This window comes from Periophthalmus magnuspinnatus, chromosome 23, assembly GCF_009829125.3.
Source record: "Periophthalmus magnuspinnatus isolate fPerMag1 chromosome 23, fPerMag1.2.pri, whole genome shotgun sequence".
NCBI lineage: Eukaryota > Metazoa > Chordata > Actinopteri > Gobiiformes > Gobiidae > Periophthalmus > Periophthalmus magnuspinnatus.
The window spans coordinates 18163091-18190050 of NC_047148.1; the positions used below are offsets into that span (position 1 = coordinate 18163091).

The 26960-nt window shown below is 38.5% G+C and overlaps 1 protein-coding gene across 6 annotated transcripts in view; it reads right to left on the bottom strand.

Moving 5' to 3' along the window:
- The window catches only part of mast4 (microtubule associated serine/threonine kinase family member 4), a 30792-nt gene extending 5367 nt beyond the window's left edge, over positions 1 to 25425 (bottom strand). The window contains exons 1-29 of one of the 6 annotated variants that reach the window (XM_033990284.2): positions 24836 to 25425; positions 17375 to 17528; positions 16211 to 16338; positions 13457 to 13488; positions 10703 to 10783; positions 7477 to 7565; positions 7259 to 7328; positions 7080 to 7158; positions 6749 to 6903; positions 6594 to 6669; positions 6291 to 6500; positions 6097 to 6198; positions 5878 to 6010; positions 4880 to 4941; positions 4701 to 4792; positions 4365 to 4573; positions 4125 to 4263; positions 3894 to 4026; positions 3647 to 3812; positions 3461 to 3562; positions 2923 to 3045; positions 2731 to 2840; positions 2241 to 2365; positions 1967 to 2169; positions 1681 to 1875; positions 1028 to 1254; positions 654 to 776; positions 406 to 542; positions 55 to 242 (exon numbers count right to left, since the gene is read on the bottom strand). In XM_033990284.2, coding sequence (XP_033846175.1) covers positions 55 to 242; positions 406 to 542; positions 654 to 776; positions 1028 to 1254; positions 1681 to 1875; positions 1967 to 2169; positions 2241 to 2365; positions 2731 to 2840; positions 2923 to 3045; positions 3461 to 3562; positions 3647 to 3812; positions 3894 to 4026; positions 4125 to 4263; positions 4365 to 4573; positions 4701 to 4792; positions 4880 to 4941; positions 5878 to 6010; positions 6097 to 6198; positions 6291 to 6500; positions 6594 to 6669; positions 6749 to 6903; positions 7080 to 7158; positions 7259 to 7328; positions 7477 to 7565; positions 10703 to 10783; positions 13457 to 13488; positions 16211 to 16338; positions 17375 to 17528; positions 24836 to 25054 — 3862 coding nt within the window. In that variant the 5' untranslated portion in view covers positions 25055 to 25425. Of the gene's footprint in view, positions 1 to 54; positions 243 to 405; positions 543 to 653; positions 777 to 1027; positions 1255 to 1680; positions 1876 to 1966; positions 2170 to 2240; positions 2366 to 2730; positions 2841 to 2922; positions 3046 to 3460; positions 3563 to 3646; positions 3813 to 3893; positions 4027 to 4124; positions 4264 to 4364; positions 4574 to 4700; positions 4793 to 4879; positions 4942 to 5877; positions 6011 to 6096; positions 6199 to 6290; positions 6501 to 6593; positions 6670 to 6748; positions 6904 to 7079; positions 7159 to 7258; positions 7329 to 7476; positions 7566 to 8964; positions 9322 to 10702; positions 10784 to 11586; positions 12042 to 13456; positions 13489 to 16210; positions 16339 to 17374; positions 17529 to 21426; positions 21505 to 24835 lie in introns of those variants that run through there. The other 5 variants (XM_033990285.2, XM_033990287.2, XM_033990286.2 and 2 more) reach the window with 5 other exon arrangements.
- Positions 25426 to 26960: the final 1535 nt, after the last annotated feature.

Genomic DNA, 26960 nt, shown 5'->3' on the forward strand with positions numbered 1-26960 from the left:
CAGCAACATTGTAGATGTAAGTGCCAACAAACTACAACATGGGGAAATGTGCACCTGACTGTGTGAAGTCTGGTGCAGGTCGTAAGGAGGCAGTAGGAGAGTGAGGGGATAGACTGTGGGTTGGAGAACCAGGGAGGCTCTCACCAGATGAGAGTGAGTGGTTCAGAGATGATGAAAAACTGCGGCTCGTGTGCAGCAGAGGAGAAGGCTGCATCGCAAAACGCCTGAAGAGGGAGCGCCTCCTTTCACACAAACACACAAGCAAGAATTATTATGTAAATTAAATGGATTTATATTTTAAATTGATTTACATTTTGGGATGAATCAAACTGGTGTTAACATTATACTGTGATAACATGATATAAAATACATTCCAAAGGACGTTAGAAAAACAATAGTTTTTACCTCTCAGGCGTCTTCTCCTTTTTAGCTTTTTTAGCACACCTTATCATCTTGCTTCGGTAGCTGTTCCGTCTGGCTGGACCAGTTTTAATTGATGTATTTTCAAATGGTGTTGTAGAGATGGCAACTTTGCTACCACTCTGTAAAATAGGAAAATGTTAACATATTAGCCAACTACAAGCTATAGTACAGGAAGCATAAATTGTAAATTTTTATAATTCTACACTTTTTATTATTAAAATAGCACACACCTTTAGCAGAAGCTCAACCACCTCTGTGTGAAAAAGCCCATGCACTGGTTCCCCATTGACATGAGTGATGAGGTCTCCAGCTTTTAATCCAGCAGTATGTGCAGGTCCTCCTTCTTCTACGTTCTAAAATAAACAAAATCCAAATCAGTGAAGATGAGGACAGTCTATGCAGCAGCTGTTCCTTGCTTGACAAGACATAAAAAACAAATGTTCAGTAAATAATAAAAAGAAGTACAAAGAAGTACAAAGTAATGTAAATATAATATATTGTTTATTACATGTTCATGATTTAGTCAAGTTAATAAAGTTGTTTGTTTTACTTTTGCCATGAGGCCACCAATATGCAAGTAATTAATACAATCTTCACATCTTACCCAGACCATGTGGTAAACAGTGTAGACATCACTGTCACAAGCATAAACCCGTATGGCTCTGAGTGTGAAGCCAAACTTCTTTCCTGAGCTATGGATTATGACTGGCTGCCGCTGGTTCGTAGGACACAAGGACAAGTCTCGACTTGGAGAGGAGTCTCTTGAGGAAGGGTCTGAGGAAAGTGAGTATGGTGATAGGGGGCTGGGTAGTGGAGACACACCACAAATATCTGGAAAATAAATTTGAAAAAACAATGACAAACTTAGGTTTGCTTAGGTTGTTTATAATTTTTTGTTGTAGGATTGCACAAGGATTCCAATCTGCTTGTACCGTTTTATACCAGAGCAAAGATCACAACATTTTATTCTTAATGATATAAACTAACCCTTAGCCCCAATGTCCTGGAAAGACAATATAAATGTAGACAGGGATCGTTTGAAGCTACATCCAAATGCTGCTTACACCTGCTAAATGAAAATGCTTTCTATATGACAAATCACGTAAAAATGTAATATGTGTGTGTAATATATGTGGAATATTTCAGCACTATTTTTATGTCCACCCCACTTCATTTCAAAACTTATGATTTTCTTATCAAGTCATTAGCAACAAGACAAGTTGCACAAATTTGTGGTTATAGGTTTATAAAACTTACCCCCTGGGATCATGAGAGAAAGAGTTCCAGTTGAAACAGACTTGGGGACTTTTGGTACAGCTCCAGACTTTTCCACAGAGGCCTGGGGTGGAGCAGGAGCTGGTTGAGTCACCTGGTCGCCAGGGGAATTGATATCAGGGTTCTCCGTCTCTTCACTTCTAGTGACCAGCTGGTCCAAATGTTCAGAAAAACTGCCTGATAAAACACAATGTATAATTTTAAAATGCATTTGAAGTATATCATACATCAAGTGTACCAAACTAGAATTAAATGTCAGGCATTTTACCAGAGAGAGTTTCTCCCGGAGTGCTGCCAGGGGTCGTCATGTCAGGCTCATCTAGAGGTATTTCAACAGACAAGGATGGTTTAGTTGAGTCTGCGAGGCCTGAGGACTCCTCTCCTTCACTTTCTGCTGAGATGGCAAACTTTGGTAGCAAACAAGACCCTTGGTTCAAACTGCCACTGTCTGTTGACTGGGATAGGGATGGCCTGTGAAAAGTGACATGTTACACTTCCTATTCAAAATTACAAAAAGGTTTGATATAAGTAGATCAGTATACATTTCAGTAAAATCTGGCATCCAGTTAAGTGTATCGGCAGTCAATGGAGTCTCCGCTTTGTTCTCTTCAGTCTCTCCCTTTTCCTCCTCCAAATGCCCATGGGACAGATCCAGACTGCTGTAAACCTAAAAACAGTAACACTGTGTGAGTGGAAGCTTTAGTATTTCTACTTACTAATAAAAAAAACAAAAACTCTGCACTGGCTGCTGGCAGTATTCACTGGTATAATGTTAAGTGAGAAAGCTTGTGAAACACACAGTTGCTCTTGGAGATATGCAGTATTTTCTTGTTTTGATGTAAGAGATCCTGCTGCAATGCAGCAGAACAATGGGACCTAGCCTTGAAACATTATCTCTCACATTACCACAAAAAACGGGCAATTCTCAAGCAGAAAATATATGCAAACATATACTGTATGAAGATTACTGGCATAGGGCAGGCCTAGACAAAAAGAGTTATGTACATCCCCCCTGTCATTAACAGGACACACCTTGGAGAATCTGTGAGAGCAGGAGGAAAACTGCCGCAGTTCCATGTTAAAGTCTTCATCATTAGTGTCATCCTCTTCTGTTTCAAGGTGATGGTATCTTTCAGAGCGTGCTGGATAAGCATAAAAGCATCACACTATATATAATTACACCATATGACTTTTTTTGGTTGGAATATTTGCTTGTAGACTCACTGTCAAAATAGCTTGTGTCATCTTCAGATTCCAACTGTGGAATAAACTCAGCTTTCTGCCTCAGTAAACTATTCCAGTCAAGGTTGTGAAAAAACTGGTGGTTCTTCACCTCTGCAGCGCCTCCTGAAAAGAAGAGTTTGATAAAAGGTTAATAGATTCATCATTTTGGTAACATATTATAGGTTATGGCCTTGTGACCAATACTGAATGTGTATGAACACACAGTACACAGTGCACACTTTAATAATGTATTATCCATCACGATATCAAAACAAACACAAGAATGAAATGTTTTAAAACTTATTCAACTTATTTTGGTGAGGAGTAATAATAATGAGCATAGTGGCTGGTCAACTTTGAGTGAGTCACATCTAATAATTATGCATTGGTCTTATATAATGCTTTCTGGATATTCAAAGTTTGTCCACCCAGCGGTGGAAAGCTATTTCCATACAAGCCACAGATGCCCCAAGGTAGAATGAGGCTTTTGTATCAAGTTATGCAAAAATGCGTCACACCAACAGTAAAAGTATCACACCTGTACCAAGTCTTTCCAGAGGGTTCTGTCTCAGCAGCAATGTGATAAGTTCCTGTGCATCAAGAGGTGGTGCATCTTCACCCTCAGGCCAGTTGATTTCATCTGAGCCAATAAAATACAGTTGAACTGACTTGATCGAACACATCCTGTGATTTAAAATTTGACTCAATCATGAATGTTACTTACCACTGATGACTTGTCCAAAAAGTTCCTCTGGTGTGTCACCAAAAAACGGCACACAGCCCACAAGAAACTCATAGAGGATAATGCCCATTGCCCACCAGTCCACCGGCTTCCCATAGCCCTGTCTGAGAATCACCTCTGGAGCAATATACTCTGGCGTGCCGCACACCTAGGAAGAAATGTTCTTTTAAAACGAGTTGATATCAAACAAAATAATTACGTTTTATTACAGTAAGTTTTTAACATTCACCTGCTTGTCAGAAAATTCCCGTGCGTCTTTCTCTATATGTCCTTCATACAAGTTCGTAGTCATATTCATCAGGCCTACTTTTGACAGACCAAAATCTGTCAGTTTTATGTGCCCCATCGAGGTAACAAGCAAGCTGCAAACCATAAAAAAACAAATTAATGAACTGAAATTACACAAACCCAACACCATTTGCTGTTTTGTAGTAGTGTATATCTACTCTGCAGTTCTTACTTGTCAGGTTTAAGATCTCTGTGTACAATGCCATAGTTGTGGAGGTACTCGAGAGCAAGTACAGTTTCTGCAAAGTACATTCTGGCCATATCCACAGGAAGAGGACCCATGTTTTTCAAAAGAGTGGCACAGTCCCCACCTGATAAAAGATGAGCCACATTCAGAGTTTGCTTTTAACTGGTTTTCAACATGGAAGGAGGAGTATATGAATATATGTTAACAAAGCAGTTGTAATCTAACCTTCTACATATTCCATAACCATGCACAAGTGGCGTCGCGTCTCAAAAGAGCAGAACATTGACACCACAAAAGGATTCTCTGCAAAGGTGAGGATGTCTCTTTCCACAAACGCCTGCTGGATTTGATTTCTCAAAATAAGGTTTTGTTTATTGATCTTTTTCATGGCAAATCGCTGCTTTGTCTCCTTATGCCGAACCAGGTATACAGCTCTGCAAACACAAAGACATAGCCCTCAAACATCAATTACAACATTTCTCCAATTTAAAACTGAATTATGCAATTTAAACTGAATTACGCAACTAATAAAATTACCACTTATTACTACATTGTTCTTACCCATAGGCGCCATTACTAATGAGTTTTATCATCTCAAAGTCCAGCTCACAGGGTTTCCGTCTGGACCGTAAGACCGCGCTAAGACTTTGCGACTAAAATGAGGAGAGAAATGTATTTTAATCCACAAAATGAAGGTATTCCTGAAATTTTTTTTCCCATTAACTATACAGTGTCAATACCGAGTCATCCGTTTCAGGCGTTTCTGCAATCCCACTGTCACTGCTGGTCAACTGAGCTATTTCTGCAAACAAAGCATTTAAATTAGATAAATACTTTAATGGCAGAACAATTCATGTTAACCAAACCAAAAAAAGTGTGTATTTCTGGCCCATTAGTTAAGGTGCTGATTCGGGATTAAGCTGAAAGACTCCGCTAAAGCTGTAATAATGGTGTCAAAGTCAACAGACAAAAAACTCTGCTCTAGCACAAATTAGTCGCGACATTACATTTGTGTGGTTTTGAATATGCATGCAGTAAACTAAAGTCCTTGCACTGGGGTTTTTCACTCTCCTGGGATATGTAAACACATTTGAAAATCGTCTAACATCTGTCCCTCCTTGAGTGCATGCTTTAAGCACAGGATAAATGAAACATGGAGGATACACATGGGGCACACACAAGAAGCTGTGGATCTATAAAGGTCTGTGGGGAGGCCATTCTTTTCTAATTAGTTATAATGAACGTGAAGAAACAGAAGGTCATTATGGGCTATACGGCTCCAGCCATTAGCCAGAAGTCCTTTTTCTACTAGTCCAATTCTTCACAACTGACTTAAACAGTTCTTACATTTTTATAGACTTAAGTTTGTAATTGTCAAATGGTCACATTTTTATACACTGCTTTTCCATCTTCAAGGCACTCCAACCGCTTTACATTAAGAAACCACTCAACCCACCTCGGCCCCAGTGTCTGCGTACACCAGTGTGTGAATGGGTAAGTGTCTTGCCCAAGGACACAATTGCAGCATTACTCTGTGGGAGCTGGAATCGCACCACCAACCTGTGGGTCTGCGAATCTGACCACTCAACTAATGATTTTTATGTCAAGGGCCAGATTCAACCCACCAACCTTCGGAGCACTGGCCCAACTGAGCAACTGTCAACCCCACTGCCGTTACATCAAGGATGAAATGAAGATTCACAAGTGTCACAAAGGCCACATCATGTAGTAATTTTACCTTCCAGAGGGTCCCTCGTCAGTCCAAGTTGGCTGATAATGTAACGGGGGATATCAGTTTTGATACCCTGGCCCTCCTTAGCGTGTCCTTCAGCAGCCTCCAAAAGGTGATAGAACTCCTCTGGGTCAAATTCCTAGAGGCAAAATAGATTTGAGGAATGCAATCAAACTGTAAAGTATATATAAACGGTCAAAGTGGTAAACATATTTAATAATTTACCAGGCATTCCAGTAATCGTGCTGGTCGGGCAATAACCATCAAAATTTTTTTTACTAGCTCTCTGATGAAGTTCACTTCCTCACTCTCTGATCTTTCTGTTGACTGCAACAAATCAACCAAGAGATAGAAAATCTTTATTTCTTTTACATGCCAATAAAATAATTATTTAATAATATTAAATTAAATTTACATACTTCCATAACCAGCTTCTCCAACTTGTCGGTGAACTCGCAGAAATAGCTGGAGGTGACCAGCCCTTGCCGGCTCTTCTCGAGACAGTCTCGGGCCAGTTCAATGATTTGGTGATGTGCAAAACCGAGGACACCATCTGCCAGAGGGAGGACGTTCTCTGGAGAGTTACTGCGGATGATCTCCTCAATCTTCTCCTCCATTTGAGCTGTGGCCTGCAGGGAGGAGCAGGTTTGTCACCCATGCCAGTGCACACTGTGTGCACGTAAGTAAATATGTAATATCTTTGCTTCAAATGCAGTAATTACCCTTGGAAATCTCTCCTTGTAGACATGGTTCATCATAATTATCTCATTGTCAAAACATGATGGAGATCGTCCTGGGCTAAAACACAAATTTCATTCTAAATATGTTTTTATTGAATGTAAGTTTAAAATAAGAATAAGAGGCAACAAATGTAAACCTGAGACTGCGTGAACGTGGTCGCATTGGTGTGGCTCGTCGACATTCATCTCCAGAGATGCTCTCAGTGCAGAAGTGCTTAGAGAGGAAGTGCAGTTCATCAGGGGTTGGCTGGAAGGGCAGCTGGTGCAGCTTCTCCTGTGATGAACAGGATGACTGGAAATGAAACATATACATTTCAAAATGTAAAGAAAAAAGTTACTGTCTCTTTACATGTACTGTATGGATCCCCATTTACAATGAGTGTTCAATGTTGCTCATTCACTTATGTATAACAACGCAGCACCGTTAACATAATCTGAGAGTCACAAAGGAAAGAATGAAATGCTTACAGAGAGGGTGGAGCTGGGTGTGTTGGTTCCATAGCCTGACGAGGGAAGAGAGGCTAATGACCAGCGGCGGCCGTCAGTCCTGTGGCACATGCAGACAAATAGATTAAAACCATGATTTAGTATTTACCATGTTATCTGCCACATTGCATTTGAAATGCTTTAGGCTCATTGTGACATACCTTCGTGCAAATGAGAAATGAGCAGAAGCACTGGGGGAGAAATTCCTGGGACTGTCTTGTGGACTTGTTCCTACGAATAAGAAAAGCGCATTCATATATTTTATGTTGGCTTTAGTTCAAAAGAGGCTAAAGCCAACTAACTAAAGTCACAGTAGTATCAAAACAGTATGTTCTAGATTACTACCATGTTGTAATATTATGGCAAACACTGAAATTACCAGTGAGAGTAGAGAGTGGCGAGTGAGGTCGTGGTAAACCTGATGACTGACCACTTCCTATCAGACTTTTTCTGTTGGTTGTCCTGCAACTGTAAAAGCAAACATTACACAAATTAGGCAAACATAATCAATAAGATAACAAAGGCTCCTGGTTAGAACAAATAATTGTGTACTTGGAAGGAAACAATTTTAAGGCATCATTCTGTGTGACGTAAGTATTTTTAATGACAAATATTGAGTCCAGGCGTGTTGTAAGAGACCACTAGGGAGTGTCAATACAAATTACTGATAAAATTTTGTCTTTGTTCTCTTTTGTTGTTCCAAGTTAATAATTATCATGGCAATACATACCAAACATCTACTGTTTAAGAACTAGTATTGTGTAATTGTGTGATTAAAGCCCCTGTGCGCGCTTCTATCCAACTGTATTTTTCACAACAATACCCACTGCCCAAAAGAGTCCACAAACGAGGCCGATGAGTTCTGCTCAATAGACAAAGATGTGCAATATAGTGAAGCGACAACCTTTGATATAACACAGATTTTTTTCTTTTTTTTTTTGCTTATTTTAGACAAAAGAAACAAAAATAGATAACACTGATGTATCAGACTTTGAAATCCAGCTTCATTCGGACCTCTGCTGTCAAAAAGTAGTTCTTCCCTGTCAGAACTGTCAGTAGAGCTTACAAAGCAAAGGCCACACAAATTATAGCTGGCTGACAAAATAATGCTCAAAGACAAAGACGAACACACTTGGCTATTAATAGATTTCAGAATAACTCAAAATGTCAGATCAGAAGATACATAATAGTGCATGAATGCGTTACTTTTATTACTATGAAATGAGACTGTATTTGATTCCCATGTTAAATCATTTGTTCTCATTGATGCCGGACATTGAAGTAATTATTGAAAAGTATATGCAACATTTTGTAATTCTTTTTGTTCGACAAATTGAGGAAAAAAGTTCAAAGTTTATGTCATGCAAAGCTCTTTTCTGAAAAATGGGTCAAGGATTAAAAATAAACATGTAGAAAGGGCTTTACTAATACTCTGGCTCCGGAGAAGTGGGAAAAAAGCATCTTAAATGTTAGTTAACGTCCACACACAATGAAATGACATAGGGCTTATTGGGTGTTTCGCATAAACATGTTAGACAACTGTAATTCTTTCACATTGCTTAAACAAGGCGTACTTGACAACATGTGAAAGTCCACATAAAAATCTACAAGAAACTATAAAATGATATGAGGGTTAGAGAAACGTGATACTGCTTTAACAATAAACAGACAATCGCCCTTTGCCTCCCAAAGACAAACATGCACAATAGGCTGGGAACACCCTACCTCTCATTCAGAGCTAACTGATTTGAGATATCGTAAGGGAAAACCAGCTGTCCTAGTGCGCGGAGACCTGTTTTATGGAGCAATAAGTCTGACAAACATTGCATTAGACTAAATTTGAGTCCAAGTATTTCTAACACATTACCTCTTGGAACGGCGCAGACGACCTCGACCAAAAAAACGCGGCTTGTCAAACTTGGACAACACGCTCCACAAACTTGAGTCGGACATCGCGCACAGGTCACGTCATAGAGGAAGAGGACTCTAGAGGAGCAGCTGAGTCTACTCCACTGTACTCCTGAACAACAGTAGTATTACAAACGGCAGAGAGGACACAGTGTCCTCAAATCAAAGTAATCCAGGGACAGTGCTGTGGGTCAGGTGCAGACAGGTCCGCGGCGGCAGAGATATGACACTTGCAGACTTTTGTTTTCCTGCAGACTATGACAAACCCTCACCCTGCTGCTGATGCTCAACATGCTTCATCTCATGTAACTGGCACCTACTACTGAGAAAATCTGGGAGGGGAGCAGCACGACAGTATCCACAAACCACAAAGTATCCACAAACAAACAATTGGGGTGGTTCAAATGAAAATTATGGGACATGATTTCTCTACTTTGGCATATGTCTTATCATCCTTGTTCTGACTCATTTGTAGCACACATTTTTATACAGACTCACACATTTACACAAAGACTAAAACGATTGCACAGGGTTTAAACACTAAGTGCCACATTGCTGTACCATTTACCTGAGGAAATATGTCAATGGGGTTTAAAAATTTAATGAGCCAGACTATAGACAAAAAGCAGCAATAATATGCAATCAGTTTCATTGTACCCCAAAGAGCATAGGTCACACTGTAAAACTGAGTATACTTTAGACATTAATGTTACAAATAGCCTCCATACAGGCATCGCATGGCTAGTGACTATCCCCCACACTACATTTTCCAAAACGAGCCAAAACATGTTATCAAAGCTAGGTCTTTGCATTCTGTCACAGCGGCTAAGCTCATGTCCCTACAGATTCACATAACAGGCAGCCTTCACTCTAATAATGGCTCTGCCCCGTTTCTGCGCTCCACATAGGAAACAATGGTTCAGATGGTTCAAAGTCAAACTTTCATAGAGGAGCATGCCTTGGGAGGTCACTGGCAAAAATGGTAACGCAAGCAGATAATGTAATGTAGGCTCCTAGCTGTCATTTTCATAGTTTTAACACGTCGTGATATCAAGGAGCTGACAAGTAAACACAAGCACACATATTTCAATGGCCTTGCCTCACTGTAACACAGCCAAAGCAGGCCTTCTTTGGAAGAGGAACCAAACAGGAGGAAGTCAGATGGTGGGCGATGTGAGCAATTCATTGAAAACAGTTTCAGAAATATTTTTGAATGAGGTGCTGAGAGACAATGGATTTAAGGTTTTACTTCCACACGGGATTACTTATGTAATTACTAAAGATATGGACATTAAAAAAAAATACAGCATTGTCCAACCAGATGTCCGAGAAGTTTCTAGCTACATTTTGTAGTGCTTCTGTGTTTCTTTCAATGACTGGAATCAGGCAAGCTGCAAACAGACTAAGACCATTTTCCACTCTGATTTATTTCAAATACTGCAAATCCTACTTAGCACATGAAAGAGGAAATAAACCCAATCCCAACAGAGAGGGGCAACATGGGGGAAGGGGACACCATCAACATTATATAAGCACCAGTGCAATGTCACTTTAATGGTAAATGATTTTTGGAGAACATAACATATTCTCAGTTCAAATCTTAATGGCACAACAACTGGAGACACGCAGAAACATGCGCTTCAACAATATACACAAAGTATATTTACAAAGCTATGGATGAAAAAGCTCAAGCTTACCTCCAAAAATGAAAAGCGTGCAGTGGGCTGCACGGACTGCAAGGGCTAGTGGGAGTGGGACTCAAGCTTCGGGGAGTGAGGCTGCAAAGTTAAATGGAGTGTTGTAAACGGTTTTAGTACAAAGAGCCCAATAGCTCCGACATAAGCAGACACACAGCACAAACTCAGGTTCAGAGCATCACAACTCCAGTGGAGAGTCATGTTTGTAGAATCTGAATGAAAGCTCACGCTGAGGTCTACAGGAGCCTAAATGAGATAGGACAATATCGGTTTTTATTCAAATTATTCAAACATACATTAGGTACCTATTGATGTTTTAAAGGACAGAAGGTCAAGTCATTCATTTAAATAGTTCTTATGTTATGACGGCAAATTTATCCAGAATGAAATGTATAATTCCAGGAACCATGATACTTTTGAATTTAATTACTGAATTAATTTTATACATTTTATAAAATTATATTTATAATGTTGACCTAGAAATGTCAGGATGACATGAATAAAAATAATCTATTGTGCACAAACGGCTGTTGGACAGTTCACAACAGTGCCACATCACACTGAAGGTGTGCTGAGTGTCCACAATGTCACAGCAGCAGGGAGCATCTTGTGCAGATGCGGCACTCATGACTCATGACATGCTCTGCCCCTCAGATGTGCACAAAAGAGCACAAAAACACAAAGAGACCACACACACATGTATATAACAGAACACGAAAGGTTAGCAGTGGAAAAAGCTGACATTAAAAGACAGGCTATTGCTGATGCTAACGCTGCACACAGCATAGCAACAGTAAGACAACAACAAACAGAGACTGACAGATGAGGCTAGACGCTGAGAGCTGTCCCTGAATCTGCTGAACATATTAGAGGAAAATACTCACTCTAGCGTTAACCCAGGAATCCTCAGCCTTTCCCGCTGGGCTTTCATGGTTCAACTGTGCTCGTTTGCTCTATTGTGGACATGATATGCATTCACACTGCCTGCGTCGCACTGACAAAGAGCCAAACCCCGCCACTACAGACAAATGAGGAGGACGGATTTTTCAATGGTAGCAAAGAAAAGCAAGATCTTGTTTTGGTTTTTCCCGTTCCACCTTGAAGCTGTCAAATGAGGTCTTCAGTTGCCTGCAGAGGGCATGGAGGCAGGACAATAGCCTTTTTCCCTCCCCTAGTACACGCCCCCTGCTCTTTCAGAACGCATGCAAGCTTGTGGACAACCCCCACCACCATCTGGTGACTTTCTACATAACAGGGCGAGATAGAGCGGATTCAGTGAACATTTTGCCCTTCGCTGGTAGAAATGTAGACACCTGGGAATCAGCTAGTATGAGGCACATCCTCTCAAACATGCTGTCACTACTCAGATGATGTCATTGTAGAAATAAATAAATAAAAATCATACTGCACCACCGTTTGCTGCCCACTGCTCATGTACAAGAGGAGAGGACATCAAAACCACATCTTAAATTGTGGTATTATTTAATTTGGCATGCATAAGAGTAGCCACAAACAGTAGTCTATGAAAACGCACTTGAGCAACAGGACAGAGGAGTATGTGATGATGTTGATATGAAACAAGAGTAGAGCAGGTCATGAGCCGGGTATGGACACAGCCAACACTAATGCCAAATATACTGCCCTACATCTCACAGGCATTTGATGTGGTTTCAACTTGATACATAATAAATGCATGTGGTAAAATAAACAACACATCACTTGACCTGACTCCCAGACTGCAGTAAAACGCTAAAAGAAGGTTGAGTTGGTAGCAAAAATCTACAGTCTGACAACTGTTGCCAAGGTGACAGCAGCCACGACAGAATCAGATTTCAACAGGTATATTTAAAATCTACTATGACAAATGGTCACACAAACATTACACTAGATTGAATGACACATTCAGACTTGACCAACACAAAACGACAATAATACTGTGTTAATTAATAATTACTTTAAACATGTTTTAATCCATCAGATGGTGAAGACTGATGGTTATTAAGGTCAGGTTTATTAACAGACAGCACACATCAACAAACATACTGAATAAATGGAACAAAATCCCATAAATATATACAAAAACCCTTTGACTTTTCACATGACAAACCTCCTTTTTCCACCAAGTAGACAATTTAACTTGCATTTGTTCTGATCTTAAATTCACTCGAGTAAACTTTCCAATATCAAAATGCTAACTCACAATTACTATGGTTACCAAGGTCAGTTGAGGTTTCAAAGCACTAGATATATAAAGCGATGCAGCTGCTAATATCACAGCAGTCTGTTACGAGTGGCTCACAGAGCAGATACTTCCTCTGGTTCACACGACAGGTTGGGCTCAGTTCACTTTGCAAATTGGATGGGACTCAAATCCGCTTCATGTTTGTGGCGCATGACATTCCGACATCTGTTTATCTATTCAAGTAAAACTTTTTCTCCTTAAAAGATGCACTATGTCACTTTTCTTATGGGAAAATCTTCAGTATGACATTAAATGGATCTACATGGGGACAAACAGGTGATGCCACTAAGCCAGGTTACATGCTAGATCTGTGGAGAGGCTATGCTGCATGATTTTTAATGTGTTTTTTGCAATGGCAGATCCCAAAAAGGACACCCAAAAAGTGGGATAATGATTTTCACCTGCACTGTGAAAGTGAATGTAGTAGTCTGAAACTGCTCTGTGCTTGTGGTGAAAGTAACTTGATTTGCATTACATTGAACAGGAGGGTGTTGTGGAGGGTGAGTACTTACAAACTGCCTCTTCTGGGAAGACTCAGTTCTTTCTGAAAAATGAAATGAAAAATCATCAGTAGATTATACATCTGCATTTCCACTGCCACTTGCAAAGGAAATGCATTTTCCACTTGCCTCAAACAGGCCTCAGACAGTGACTTATAAACTGACAGTAAACAGCTTTATTCATTTGTATTCAAGCACTGATTTCTACTAAATGATTTTATGATGAATATATAAAAAGTGATTTTGTCTGATTAGAAATATAAAATATTTTCACATAAAATGGCAAAGAGATTATTCTTTCACAAAGTGTTTGATGTCAGGCCATAATTTCTAATAGACAGCAAAGCAGAGATAGTGCCCACCCTCATAAATAATTAATCTTTATAATTTCTTAAACATTTTCCTACATAAAACGATGTGAAAAGCAGCTAACTTGCTGAAAAAACAAAACAAAAAAAAACATCTTCTAGGACACAAATATTGTGATCCCAGTAAATTACACTGATGCATTTCAGACAATAGAATTTCTCAAATGTTTGATGATAAAAGGGGAAATATATCAAATTATTGATAATATTATAAATGTGATTTTATGGATTCAAATTTTTTTATGTTGGAGCAAATTTATGTTGTCATCTTCTTATAAAGGCTATAAATCATAAAACATTTACGAGATACTTGTAAGTAGTTGATATTCATGAGATATGGACAGCAATAGATTAATAATAAGGAAACTACAAAAGGGAGAAGCAGTTCCTGACCCAAACACAAGATGCTGCTGTTGCGCTGTACTACACTATACTAAAGTCATACTCTTTAAGTGTTCACTTGAGTAACTGGCCTTTTAGTCAAAAGAAAACCACATTTTCAGACTAACTAACAAAAGAACCCAAAGTTCCTCATCAAGATAAAAATATGAGGTCTACTCTAAAATGTTCACATGAGTAAGAATGTTTTATTTAAAAATACACAGGTAAAATAGATATAAGTAAAAGGAATATACATTTTTGCATATTCACTCTGACCTAAATTTCCATTTGAAAACAAATGTTTAGTTTGTGTAATCCCAAACTAATTCAAAACTAGTTTGATATTTCTTTATTCAATAAAAGTTGACATCTAACAAAACATCAAACAAGTTAGATTACATTATTTATCCTCAGATAAATACAAATGCATCCAACTGCACATTATAACATAGACGTACTGATGAAAAGAATAAAGTAAAAACATCAGGTTTTTGGTATTTGTATATGCAAATAGGGTCAGACATAGAGGAAACTCTGTAGTCTGGATCCAAAAATCTTAGATATGTGCGAGTCTGAGCTGAGATCAGGCTAGAAGAGTGTTGGAGAAGCGGCCGGTTAGAGCCTACCTGTAAGCCGCGTCTCCTCAGGATACTAGACTCATCCATGGTACAGAGCCTCCTACCGGTGCATAGCCATCGTGCTCAGCCTAGCTCAACCTCCAGCTACATCTGATATTAGCTGTTGCTAAACACTTCAGCACAAAGTGTGATTGGAGGGAAACAGTCAGCTGACAGTCTCTCGCTCCCGTCCATGTAACTCCAAGGAGTAAAGGAGAGCAGCATGGAGTGGTAGAGGAGGGATCGATGCAGGAGTTTTAGGTAGCAAGCGAAGCACAGGCAGAGCTAAACTAGCTTTGTCAAGAGGCATGCTCATTTTTCTGTGTGCACACTAGGTCACCGTAAAATGACAGGATTTCCTTTAAAGCATTGTTTTGCTTCAACCTCTGCAGTGACTCTAGCATCCTGTCTGCAGCAGAGGGATTAGAGACAATGCTGCATTTATGCCATGAATGAGTCACCAAGACACAGGAGGACTACCTAAACAACATATTCTACAGTAAATATCAACGTTCACAAAAAGTAAGATCCAAAGCAGAAATGTGTACAGCATACTTTATATGTCCTGGATACACAATGCACACTACAAAACATGTGCATGTGTTTTATTTGGCAGAAAATATATAAAGTTCAGAATTTCCCGTTCCCTCTTTTTTCCCTGTGTCTCACTCATTTCTATTCACTCTGGTCTTGCTCTGTGAATTTTAAGTGGACCCACACTATTCTGCACATCTCAAGCTTAAATTAATGGTTTTTTGCCTATGTCACCATTTTCTGCCCAACGTGACTATACTGTTATCAATTTGAACGTGCACATGAAAAAGAACATTTTGTTTTACATGTTAAGTATATGAGCCATGTTTAGCTGTGCTCATCCAAAAACCCAAGTTCATCTGCCTGTTTCTGAGTCGCCTAGAATTATAAGTAATAATAATAATAATAATAATAATAATCAATTTTTCCAACTTTAATAAAAATCAGATGGAATTCAATTTATGTTCTCAGATATTTTCCAATTGCCAAGCTCTTCACATCTAAAGTGAAGAGCTAGAAAGTCTGTATACATTTCCTAATATAAATCTTATCATTGTTAAACTTTATAACATGTATGTGAATAAAACTACAGTAACATAAAGAGGTTCAACTGAACTGAACATAGAATCTAACATAAGTACAGGGAAATGGCGCCCTCAAATGGATTGATTAAGTCCTACATGTTGCCTGTGTTCCACTGAATAAATAAAACCTTTTGATTAGCTCCATAATAAGAATACAAAACAAAAGGCTCATGGTTAAGATGAAAATCACTTGTGTAGTTTCACTCTCACACACTATTACTGGTCATCAGAGAACTGTGGACAATTAGAGAGAACTTTAATCTGCCGTTTCCTTGCACTCACCTGACTGGAGGTGAGGGAGGGGTCAGACTTCCCGAGGTTAGTAGAACGCATACGAAGCAAATTTGACATTTCATGTGAAGGCTGCCAAGCAGCTTGCTGTGCGTTACTAGGGAGCAAAAGGTACTTTCCTGCAGGAAAGAAAAGCAATAACAGTGTCAGTAAAATGGTAATGACTCATACTCATTGCATTAATGACACAAATATGGTGAATATTCCAGCTGTGAAACAGGAGTCATCAGAGCAGATTACTAATGTAAATGTACCATCAGATAAGCCTGCATTCTGCCTGTAAAGAGTCATGAACATGAGCTTTAGGCAAACGGTCACAAGGTCGTAAGGATCACTAAAGCATGATAACACAATATGAAGCCTGGTGTCTCTCATCACATCTGTAGAAGACAATGCTTATATAATATTTCACATATTGTGCCATTTACCCAAGATTGCAGCTAGATGGCACTTTGAGCCATGTTGTGAGACAATCTGAAGACTTTAGTACATAGAAATGGATCTATAACATCGTATTAATCAAATTATCTAGCCCACCTCTATTATAGGTAATACAAAGTAAACATCTCAAGACAAGTTTATTAAACATCTGTTATTGTGTTTCAATAAAAATGAAAATCACACTACAAAACAACACATGGTAGATGCAAACAAACAAGGAAGATGGTATTTATAATTATCATTTATATTTTTATTTATTTATTTTTAGGTATATGATGATACTTTATAAATATCTGACTTGCTTGAATATAAAAAGTACACAGTAATCTGAATTTTGGATGGCAGAAGCACAGGGGGAAAAAAAAGATTGTAATCTGGATGATTATAAGTGAAATAATTTATTCGATTTCACTTTAGCGTAAGGTCTCATCACTTCTGAGAAGGAAATGACCAGTTAACAATTAGGAAGTGAAGCAAGCAATGCCACCAACTTCCTCTTCTGAGAAGATTGGCCTAAGTCCAGGGTTGAGCACATCGGTAAACATATTATCCTTATGAACAAAAAATAACTATTCTAATGTGTATTATCAAGAACTTTTCAGTGAGAATAAATACTGTGTTTTTCCAGGCCCAGGGGACATATGTTCAGCACATGTTTATGATGTTTAGTGATGGGAAGCCACAGTGTGAAAACTAGACAGTTGGCCTAATTACCTGTAAGTCCACCCCCGAGGCTCCTCCTGCGAATGTGTGTCCCATCTTCACTCAGATACCGCTTCAGTTTCAGGGCAGGGTTTAATCCCACAGTCAGGTCAGGATTACTGTATTTACGCACTGTTGTGGCAGGAGGAAACAAGATGTGGTCCATCTGTAAAAACAAGTTACACCTTAGAATATAACACTCACAGGCATCAGTCAAATCTGTTCTAACTCGTAGTGAATTAGTTATAGTTTGCAATTATAATTAGAAACACCTTCATTTTCATTTTCTATTGCCTTTGGTAAATGTTTCCGTGTACTCCAAAAGATATTTCAGTTGTTCTTCATTCCTTTTTTATATCAATAGACAACCATTTCCTGGCCACTTTGGACATGTTTGGGCCACTGTCATAATGAAACCTCAAAGTTCTTCCTCCAGAATCTGGAAATTCCTCTTTTTCATGACTCATTGGCTGACAGATCCCATCTTTATGTCCTCTCCTTCATTGTTGTTTTTATCAGTAAGTGCTCTTGTAAATTGTATAATCGTCCGTACACATTGTGTTGGCTGACTTACTTTCCCTTGGAAACTAAGTAATAGTAATCCATATCAATGGTCCATTGTCTTCTCAAAAGACATGTTTTGGATTTAAAACTACTACAGAGTTTCATTTATTTATTGAAGTTCATGTTTTTTTCAAAAAAAATTTAATTTCGAGAAGGATTTACTGGGATGATTATGCTTTAGAGACATTGTGTCCATTAATCAAAAAACTTGTTTCAGATCTAATCACAACTAATGAATTATTGAGACAATCGTGGCCTAATTAATGGAATAATCTTTATCTGGACAATGAGTAAAGTCCAGACTCTGAGTGAAAAGTATTAAAGATCTGATATTCACAGATATTTTGTATTCCAAACAACTACTTACTAATTAATCAACAGAATATAGCTTGATTAATCGGTTCACAAATAAAATCAAATTATTAGTCAATTGCAGACAGTTATTGTTCATTGCAATATTTCTATAGGAATACATCACACTTCAAAATGTGTGACAGGATTACTCAGAGGGAGAATCCATGTGAACAAAGACCTCAGAACATAGACACACATGACGCAAAGGTATCAAGCTCAAATCAACCACAAATATGGGTGAAACAAAATACAACTGAGACACAAAAGGCCGATCCAGTCGACCATTTTGGCCTTTAGGGACAATGAAGCACTGCTACAATTTTATTTTACGAGCTCTTGTCCCATTCCACACATCAGATGATGAATGTGCACAAATGTGACTGAGACATGTTACTGTTGTGTGGGGCATTTCCTTTGTTTTTTTACGGTTACAATTATTGGGAGAAAAAACATGAGATCAAGAGTTTATGATTATTCACAGGATTAGTAACACTCTGACCAAACGGTAGATAAATCCTTTTACTTAATTTCATTTGTATATGAATAGCTTCATGAAACAACTCTCTAAAGTTAATGTGACAGAAAAAACAGAAAAGGCAGTACAGATTCAAATGACTTAGTTTTGCATCAGAAATTGCCCCGATTGTTATGTTTTTAGGTCTTACAATGATACTGTGACCTGATTAATCATGATAATTAACCAACTGAGTAATCCCTAAGGGTTAGCAAATGTTAAAACAACTTTACAATTCAACAATAGAAAGCATGAAGTGGGTGTGTCTCAGATGTGCCTCATCAGTCACACTGATCAACAGATAGTTATGCAATAGTGAATTCAAAACAATAACTTCATATTATCTACCACTGTAAACAAATGAATATTGCGCGACTTGCAGTGACTTGAAAGTGCAGCTAGCACAGATGCTAATAACTTCCTTCCTTAATTTTTAGATAATTTTTAAGGAAACTGTACATCTCCTGTTGGCAGAGGTGGTTTTTGATGCACAAAAGAGAATAAATTACTTACTTATTGTAGTACATTTTTTAAGTTAGACAACATAAAATACTGAAGGGATCTAAATGACCTGAATAATGTGGCTCTTGTCATGATAATTACTATATAAATTACCACCAATAAATGATCGATAGAACAATATTTTTTTAGTGGTCAATATTTATTTTGGGTACTTTTTCATTGTACAAGAGGAAAACATGTGCCTTCTGTACTACAGTAAGAGTTGGGCTGTTGAGTGTTGAATAAATAACTTCTATAACTCATTATAGAAACAAACTAACTGCTAAAGTGATTCATTTAACTTTGATTTATTTATAAATTTATTTATTGCAGGGAGCTAATGTTTTTTTTTTTTACCAATATTGCACCTTTGAGGATCATTCTGATTTAAGGTTTAGTGACATGAATAACTTTTAATACCATCGTTTGAAAGTCTTATGTTCTTCAGCAACGCATCACACTGTAAAATGTACTATCGTGACAGGCCTGGTGGGATCTTGTCTTGAGATCTTCAGATTTTTTAAAAAGGTGGGCGTATTGGATGTCTTAAAAGCTCTGTTCGAAACCAGTGCAGTGGGCGGCCTCAGTAGGACACAGCAGGTAATAGGAGCTTGGCAACGGCCTGTGCCCTTTCACCCACCATCTCTGAGGCCTTGAGCGTGCGACCTGCTGAGCTTCGAGAAAAACATCAAATGTGACCTGCCTGCTTCCTCCATCAGCCCTCTCTGTGGACAGTACCCACAAGCTCATGTTTTCAAAGCACAACAAAGCAGTAGGCAGAGAATTTTAAGTAGCATACCTTGTATTTACCAACCAAATGATCTCCCTGCGGCTTTGTGAGTGCTTCAGTAACCGTTGTGCCACCGAGCAAGAAAAGAGGTGCACATTTACAAAACAAACATGTTTCTGTAATGTTGTATCTCAAGACATCTGTGATACTATGTTGAACCGCAGTATCCGCTCAGTCAAACTAAACATACCGTTTTCCCAAGTGCCTCCCAACCCCCCTGTCCTTTCTCAATATTTCCTGTCTCTCAGAAAGATTTAAACAGCCCTGTCTTTTGAAAAGCTTACCAAGTTTAATAAGTATGCCACAAAGTTTCTAAATATATAAACACCAAAGACTATGATAAACACACAGCATCTTCACCAGTGACGAGTTTCAATCATTGTTCCTTCAAGTGTTCTCAATATAGACGCCTGAGTCATTACAACAATCAAATGTCTATAAAAAAACAGATATTAGCATTTCCATTCGGCGCCTTAAAAAACAAAACAATCCACCAAATGATATTATGTTAATATAGGAACAAACGCAGACTAACAGAGTCCTTGATTTGTTTCCATTGACAACACACGGTAATGAGACAGATACATGAAAACAGCTTCAACAGTAATTACCAGTCCACTATGTCACACATTTTTTACAATGCAATTTCATTACTTTGATTAATACATTGAAAAGCTTTTTTTATGAGGGGGGTTTGTACAGAAAGAACATCAGTGGACATACTATGTAAACACTTGGGAGAAAAAATATTTCGGCTGCAGTGGAGCATGTTCCACTTGTGCCGCCTCCTCCCAAATGACTGACGCACATTTTGGCCTGAGGTCCCTCTTTAGGGAAGATGTTTACTGCATTTAGTAAACTACAAACTGCTTCTTTGCTCAGAGTTTTCATGATAATATTGTTCACACAACATATGTTTTAATTACTATACTGGATATCAACACAATGTTTAGAAGTGGAATGTCCATTTACTTTGGAAAACCTCAAGTTTTTCCATGTTCTGTGTAGAATTATGAAAGATCTTTGATGACAATCTTTTTGATGTTTTGCTACTGTATCACAGTACGGTGAACAGAGCATCACCTTTCTGTAGGCTGTAGTACCACACTGGCCAAAGCTATGCCTGCTTTTAGACGGTCATGAGCTGACATACAAGTGTTTCATTTTCTAAAGGGTGATTGGGTTAAAAGGCTATTTCAAACATGTACAAAAAACAAATTAATCTTGTGAATATTAAGTCCTCCTTCATTTTGAGTCTCTAAAGTAGTAGTAGTAACATTACTCAGAGCCTCAAAACATCTTCAGCAGTAATTACTGTCAGTCTTGATACATTTTCCTTACCTTGTTTTCTGCTGATGCGTTGCACAGACAGACATATCTACCCAGGGACATCTTCAAATGTTAAGAGGAGTAATTCTCTATCAGTTTGATCTTAGCTCTGATAAAGGGCTTTGACATAGCAAAGAACTCTGGGTAGACATCACATCAAAAATCAAAGACAGTCCAAGGAATGACACATTGCGCGAGTGGGAGTCAGAAGAGCCTAAAACCTTAATCCTCTTAGGCACAAACTACACCTGACGACTTCCTGCTTACAAAGGTGACTCTGGATTTACAGGCAAAAACTAAGTTTGTCACAACCTGCGCCTGGTAAGAAAGTTAAATATTCTCAAATCAGCAAACATTGGTAAACTACCCACGTCCAATGACGTCCTGCCACAGTTGATAAAAAAACAAACATATAGAAGCAGACAATTTGCACAAACATCAATGCCTCAACATTAAACATGAAGAATAAGATAAAAAAAAAAATAGAACAGATTGAATCATTAGTTTGAGCTTTGTTACTCTTTAGACTTGGATCATTTGGATTTTCCGCAGCTTAAAATAATTTAAATTTCTGTCATCACATGACCCTCACAAATTGCCAAGAATAAAGAAATGTACAAATACGAACAAAGAGGAAAGTGCAAGTACAGCCAGAGGTGTTCGGCCCAACACTGCTCTTCAGTGTCCGTGAACAATCCTCTCCTTTCATTTTCAGGGGTCCATCTCCACCATTATTAGTAATGGTTAATGAAAGGGCTTCAGGAAAAACAAGAGACACTTATTACTGTGTCAATAAGTGGATGAACATATGTAGTAGGCCAAGACACGACAATGACATCTGTGTAGAACGTGCCGTGTGAGGAGTAGTGTGAGCTACAGCTGAGTTTAACAGTATCAAACTATACAGCAATAAATAATAGACCACGAACAACCATATAAATCATTTCAATTTTGAGGAACTTGAAATGAAGATTAATTACAGTATATGGCAGTTAGATAGATATCATGTCAAATGTAACTACCCGTTCCAAGTTTACATAAGCCAAACTCAGAGTCAGTGTTTAGCTAGAGTAATCCAAACATTAAAGACAGTTTGATAGATTGTCAAGTGGACACAGCAAACTAAAACATTTCCCAAAATATTCTACTACAAAGGCTCAAGTAGAGGGATTTATGATGAGCAATAGAAAGATACAGTCTACATTACACCAGGGCTATTATATTTAATTGCACATACTTTGGAGAGTAATTGTGCTGGAGTCACTGTCGGCTACAAATGCCTTGAAGTAACAACTAATAATGCAAATGGAGGTAACATACAGGTTTGATTAGTGTCTATTGGATGACGCTGTACAGCAGGTATGCAAAAATATTCATAGCCGAAAGTAAAAACATATTCTACATAGAGATGTCGATACCAAGAGCAACCGATGGCTGATAAACTAAATTTTTGGGCCGATATGTAGGGCTGATTTTGACCATTTTCCCCAAATTATGTCATTTAAATTTAATACAAACTCCCTTCAAGCCCTTTTGTTTTTTTACCCATAAACCTGTAAGAGAGCTGTAGTCATGTTTTGTGCAGTTATCTCTTCGTATTAAAGTTTAACATAAAGATTTGTGTGCATTTTTTAGGCAGCAGATTGACCAAAACAAAATATCGGCCTATGCTGGAGATTTAAAGCCAATAGCCGATATGCTAAAAAGCCCAAATATCAGCTATATCTAATTCTAAAGCCTGTTTTTTTTTCTCTTAATTCTGGTTTAATCTTGCATTGAAAAAGAATTACATAAGCGTGCCACACTCTCCTGGATGGTGTTATTACTGCCCACAGTTTTGGACAGCTCTAGGCCTCTGCAGAACACAGACTTGAACAGAGTCGTGGTTAAGTGTGACAAGTGCTGTGCTGCTATAGTAAAGTGGTGCTCAGGGCTCACACTTGTAACGTTAGCCTGTGCTAAGTCCGGCGCTGGAGTGACACCTGAGCTGGGCTTTAATGAGCGGTGACATCACTGTGTTCTTTAAAGACTTTCCTGCTGAAACTACAACAGTATAAATTATAGAGGTCAGAGGGTCTGGGCTGACCCCAACTCATTTTGTTTTCATTTTCATTCACACTTTGAGTTGTCACATTTGCTGTTATTTAAAAATGTCACTACCAATATGAGGAAATGCATATCTTGGTTGGAGTAAATAAGCAATGCACCTTATGTTTCTATACAACTCTAGGCTCTTAAGCAGTCTTGCTCTTTAAAGCTCAAAAATTGCACTAATCTGTTACTCTGCGATAATCCAGGAAGCACTCCTCAGCAGATTGGCTCTAATCATTTCAGTGCTTTGATGGAGCTATCAGATAATGGTTTTAGCCTCGTTTAAAACATTACAAATGACTTAATAACTACTTTTAAGATGAACATTGTGCGTTGAATTGCATTATAATTTCTTGGTTGACAAATAAGACACTATTTCATTTCCATCTTCAAGTAAATGAGTGCGAAAATAAAGTATCTAAGCAACTGGAGAAGCAGGTTTTAAAGTTGTGGCTTCAAAATTAGTGTCAAAAATTTCCAGTTGCATTTGAATACAACTTTGAATCACTGTTCAGCTCCACTTATCCAAGAGATGCACCAATCCATCTTTTTGAGAACCATTACCGATATCAACGTCTTTAAGCAACTGTCAATACTTGATATCAACCAGAGCGGAGACTGAAAGTGGCATTTATATTACTTAAAAAAACAAACAACTGTCAGTTTAATTCAAGTAAGTACAAATGAGCTCTGTAAACAAAAGTCCAACCATTCTGAGACCGTGTGAACCGTCAGCGAAAGTGTCAGATGAATGAAAACACATCAAACTGCAATACAAGCAGAAGTTGGACAATATTGCAAAATACCGACTATTGCATTGTCCCAATTCTTTAAAGGGGAATTACCCAGAATGCACCACCCCACCTACAGCCTTAAGTCATGTTGCATATGGTATGAATTAGAAAAGGCTCAAGCACTTTCCATCACCACACCCTGGGTTAAGTTCATCCAAGCCAGTCAGACCTGTTGGTAAAAAAGTGAATCAAAACTACAATATAAAAGCTGACTGTTGAAATGCTGATTTTGGAAATGGGTTTAAGTAGGTCACTGACAACTTAAATGATTCAATGTTTCCCTAAAAAGGTAATTCAGGCTTCTGAGGACATGCTAGGACAGTCCACAGCTGATTGGAGAGTCAACAGTGAGTGAACACAAACAGTCTACCACTACTGTTTGGCAGCTGTTTTGCATTTCCAAGCTGTTTTCTCTTTACACGAGCTTGTTTATAGGTCAATCAACAGCACATTTCAGGACATACATGTTGCACAGGTTAAATGAATCATGCAGGACGTGAGTACAGGTGAGGACGAGACTTGTTTTGTTTATTTACCCTCTCGTCTTCCTCGTCCTCGTCCTCGTCTTGGTCTGGCTCGTCCGGAGAGGTGCCATTTCCCATGTCGTTGACGCACTGACACTCTGCGTTGTGGCTGTCTTCTTCAATACATTTTAAGTCCAATTCTGGGGTGAGGTCGTCTCCTTCTGACAAGGTGTCCGAACCTGACGAGAAGCGACTTTGCGCGCTCGCTGCTGAAACGTCTTCCTGCTCCATTTTTTTTTTTTTATTATTATTGTTATTGTTCTTCCCCTGAAACGTGAAGAAACACCCCCACGAGACAATATTCTACCTCAAATCTCTACTAATGAGAAGCACAAATCACCTGTCCACTGAAACAAACTGGAAACTCACAACAATGTCCATTTCTCTCTGAGGCTCCGAGGAAACACACACACACACACACAAAAAAAAAACTCAACACGTATCACCTGACAAGAATACTAATCTAAAAACATCAAAGAACCTGTAACTGCATTGCGCCAAACACGCAAACTATGACTTGTCCGTGCGTAAGTTTGCGCGCTCCAACTCATTTAAGTCTCAGTCACGGCGCAGTGACCATGTTGCCTCTGCCTTTATGGTTCAACTGGGACACGGGCTGCTCTGTCGGTTCCAAACAATTCCCGCCCACAACCTGGGAAAATAGACCAATCAGATCAGTGTTTTATCCCAAAGCAAAACAAGCATTGGTTTGTCATTTTAGCTTGAGAAAATACCAAAAAATGATTCCAAGACTTTCTAGAAGCGCAAATTTTATGATGATGATATAATTCAGGACAAATCAACAATAAGTATCACAGTGAAATTGGGCAAAACTATAATATTAGGCTTTACTGTGGGATATTTCCAGTGCCATTACACAAATAACACAAAGGCCTGTAGCTTTCTTGTTATATTGGTGAATATTAATACCAGTGACAAGTCATTTCTTTCCTCTTGAACTTGAAAAACCTTTAAACCCACCATCATGGAGGAGCATAGACCATGACTTGACCATGTAGGCTATAAGAGGGGAATAGCAGTCACCTAATTTGACCTTGGTTAAATGGCTGTGTGATGTATGCACTCCAGATAGACAGACTTAACCTAACTTAAGTCTGTTGGACACTGATAAGAGACATGCAAACATGCACGAGTTCAGTTTGCAAACATGGGCTATTTATTTAGGATATTTAGTTTTGTTTTTTGTTTTTACATCAAATATGTTCTGCGCCACGTTATAAAAAGGTCTGTGTGGTTTCTGAAAGACAATGTGGACATTTAGACTACATGGCAAGTAAAAGGAGGTAGCAGTTTAGTCTTTGTGCAAAAAAAGTCAAGCTAATATGGCAATTTTCAAAACCTGAACAGGTGTGAACAACTAGAAAGAAATCAGATAACATAACACATAATTAGATCATGATCCAGTGTTCTTGAGGCCCTCCTGTGTCTGTTTTTTGCTGCCTTTGAACATAAAGTACACAGAGCAACCAAGCAGGACAAGGGCTTTATGTTCCATGTGTGTGTTACAAAGTGCAAGGCCTACACAAGAGAAAGTATAATCTAGAATTTTTTTTATCTTGCAAAATCTAATGCCTGCAAAGGAAGAGACTCAAGTGGTTTCTCAATGTAGTCTTTGCATGGTGTAGCGACATCTAGTGGTTAAAGTCAAATTTACAAACAGAGAAATGCACTGACCTCAGACATGGACAGAATATTATGAGATATTTTTAGATTAGAGTTACATTATTAGTAATGAAGTTTATATATATATTTTTTACAGGTAGATACAAAGTGCAGGATTTTACAGGACAGGACTATTCATCGATACCTACAGTAAAGAGAAAATACATGCACTGATCTAAATAAAAAGAAAAGAAAAAAGACAAACATAGCCCATTATTTTATTTCTGCAAATGCCAGTATAAAGTTCTTTTTATATATTGATTCGGAGCAAAGGAGAAGTGCTGAACAGCATTAAGAACAAGCACAGATTTTTATCACAGAAATCTAAGAACCCACAAAATGTTCCAGCTCACGTAGCCCACAACCTGTTTGCAGTTTGTTCACTACTGATTTTCAGGCTGGTAAACCTGGGGGGAATTTACTTTTGAGAAACTGATGAGTAAACGGTCTCCAC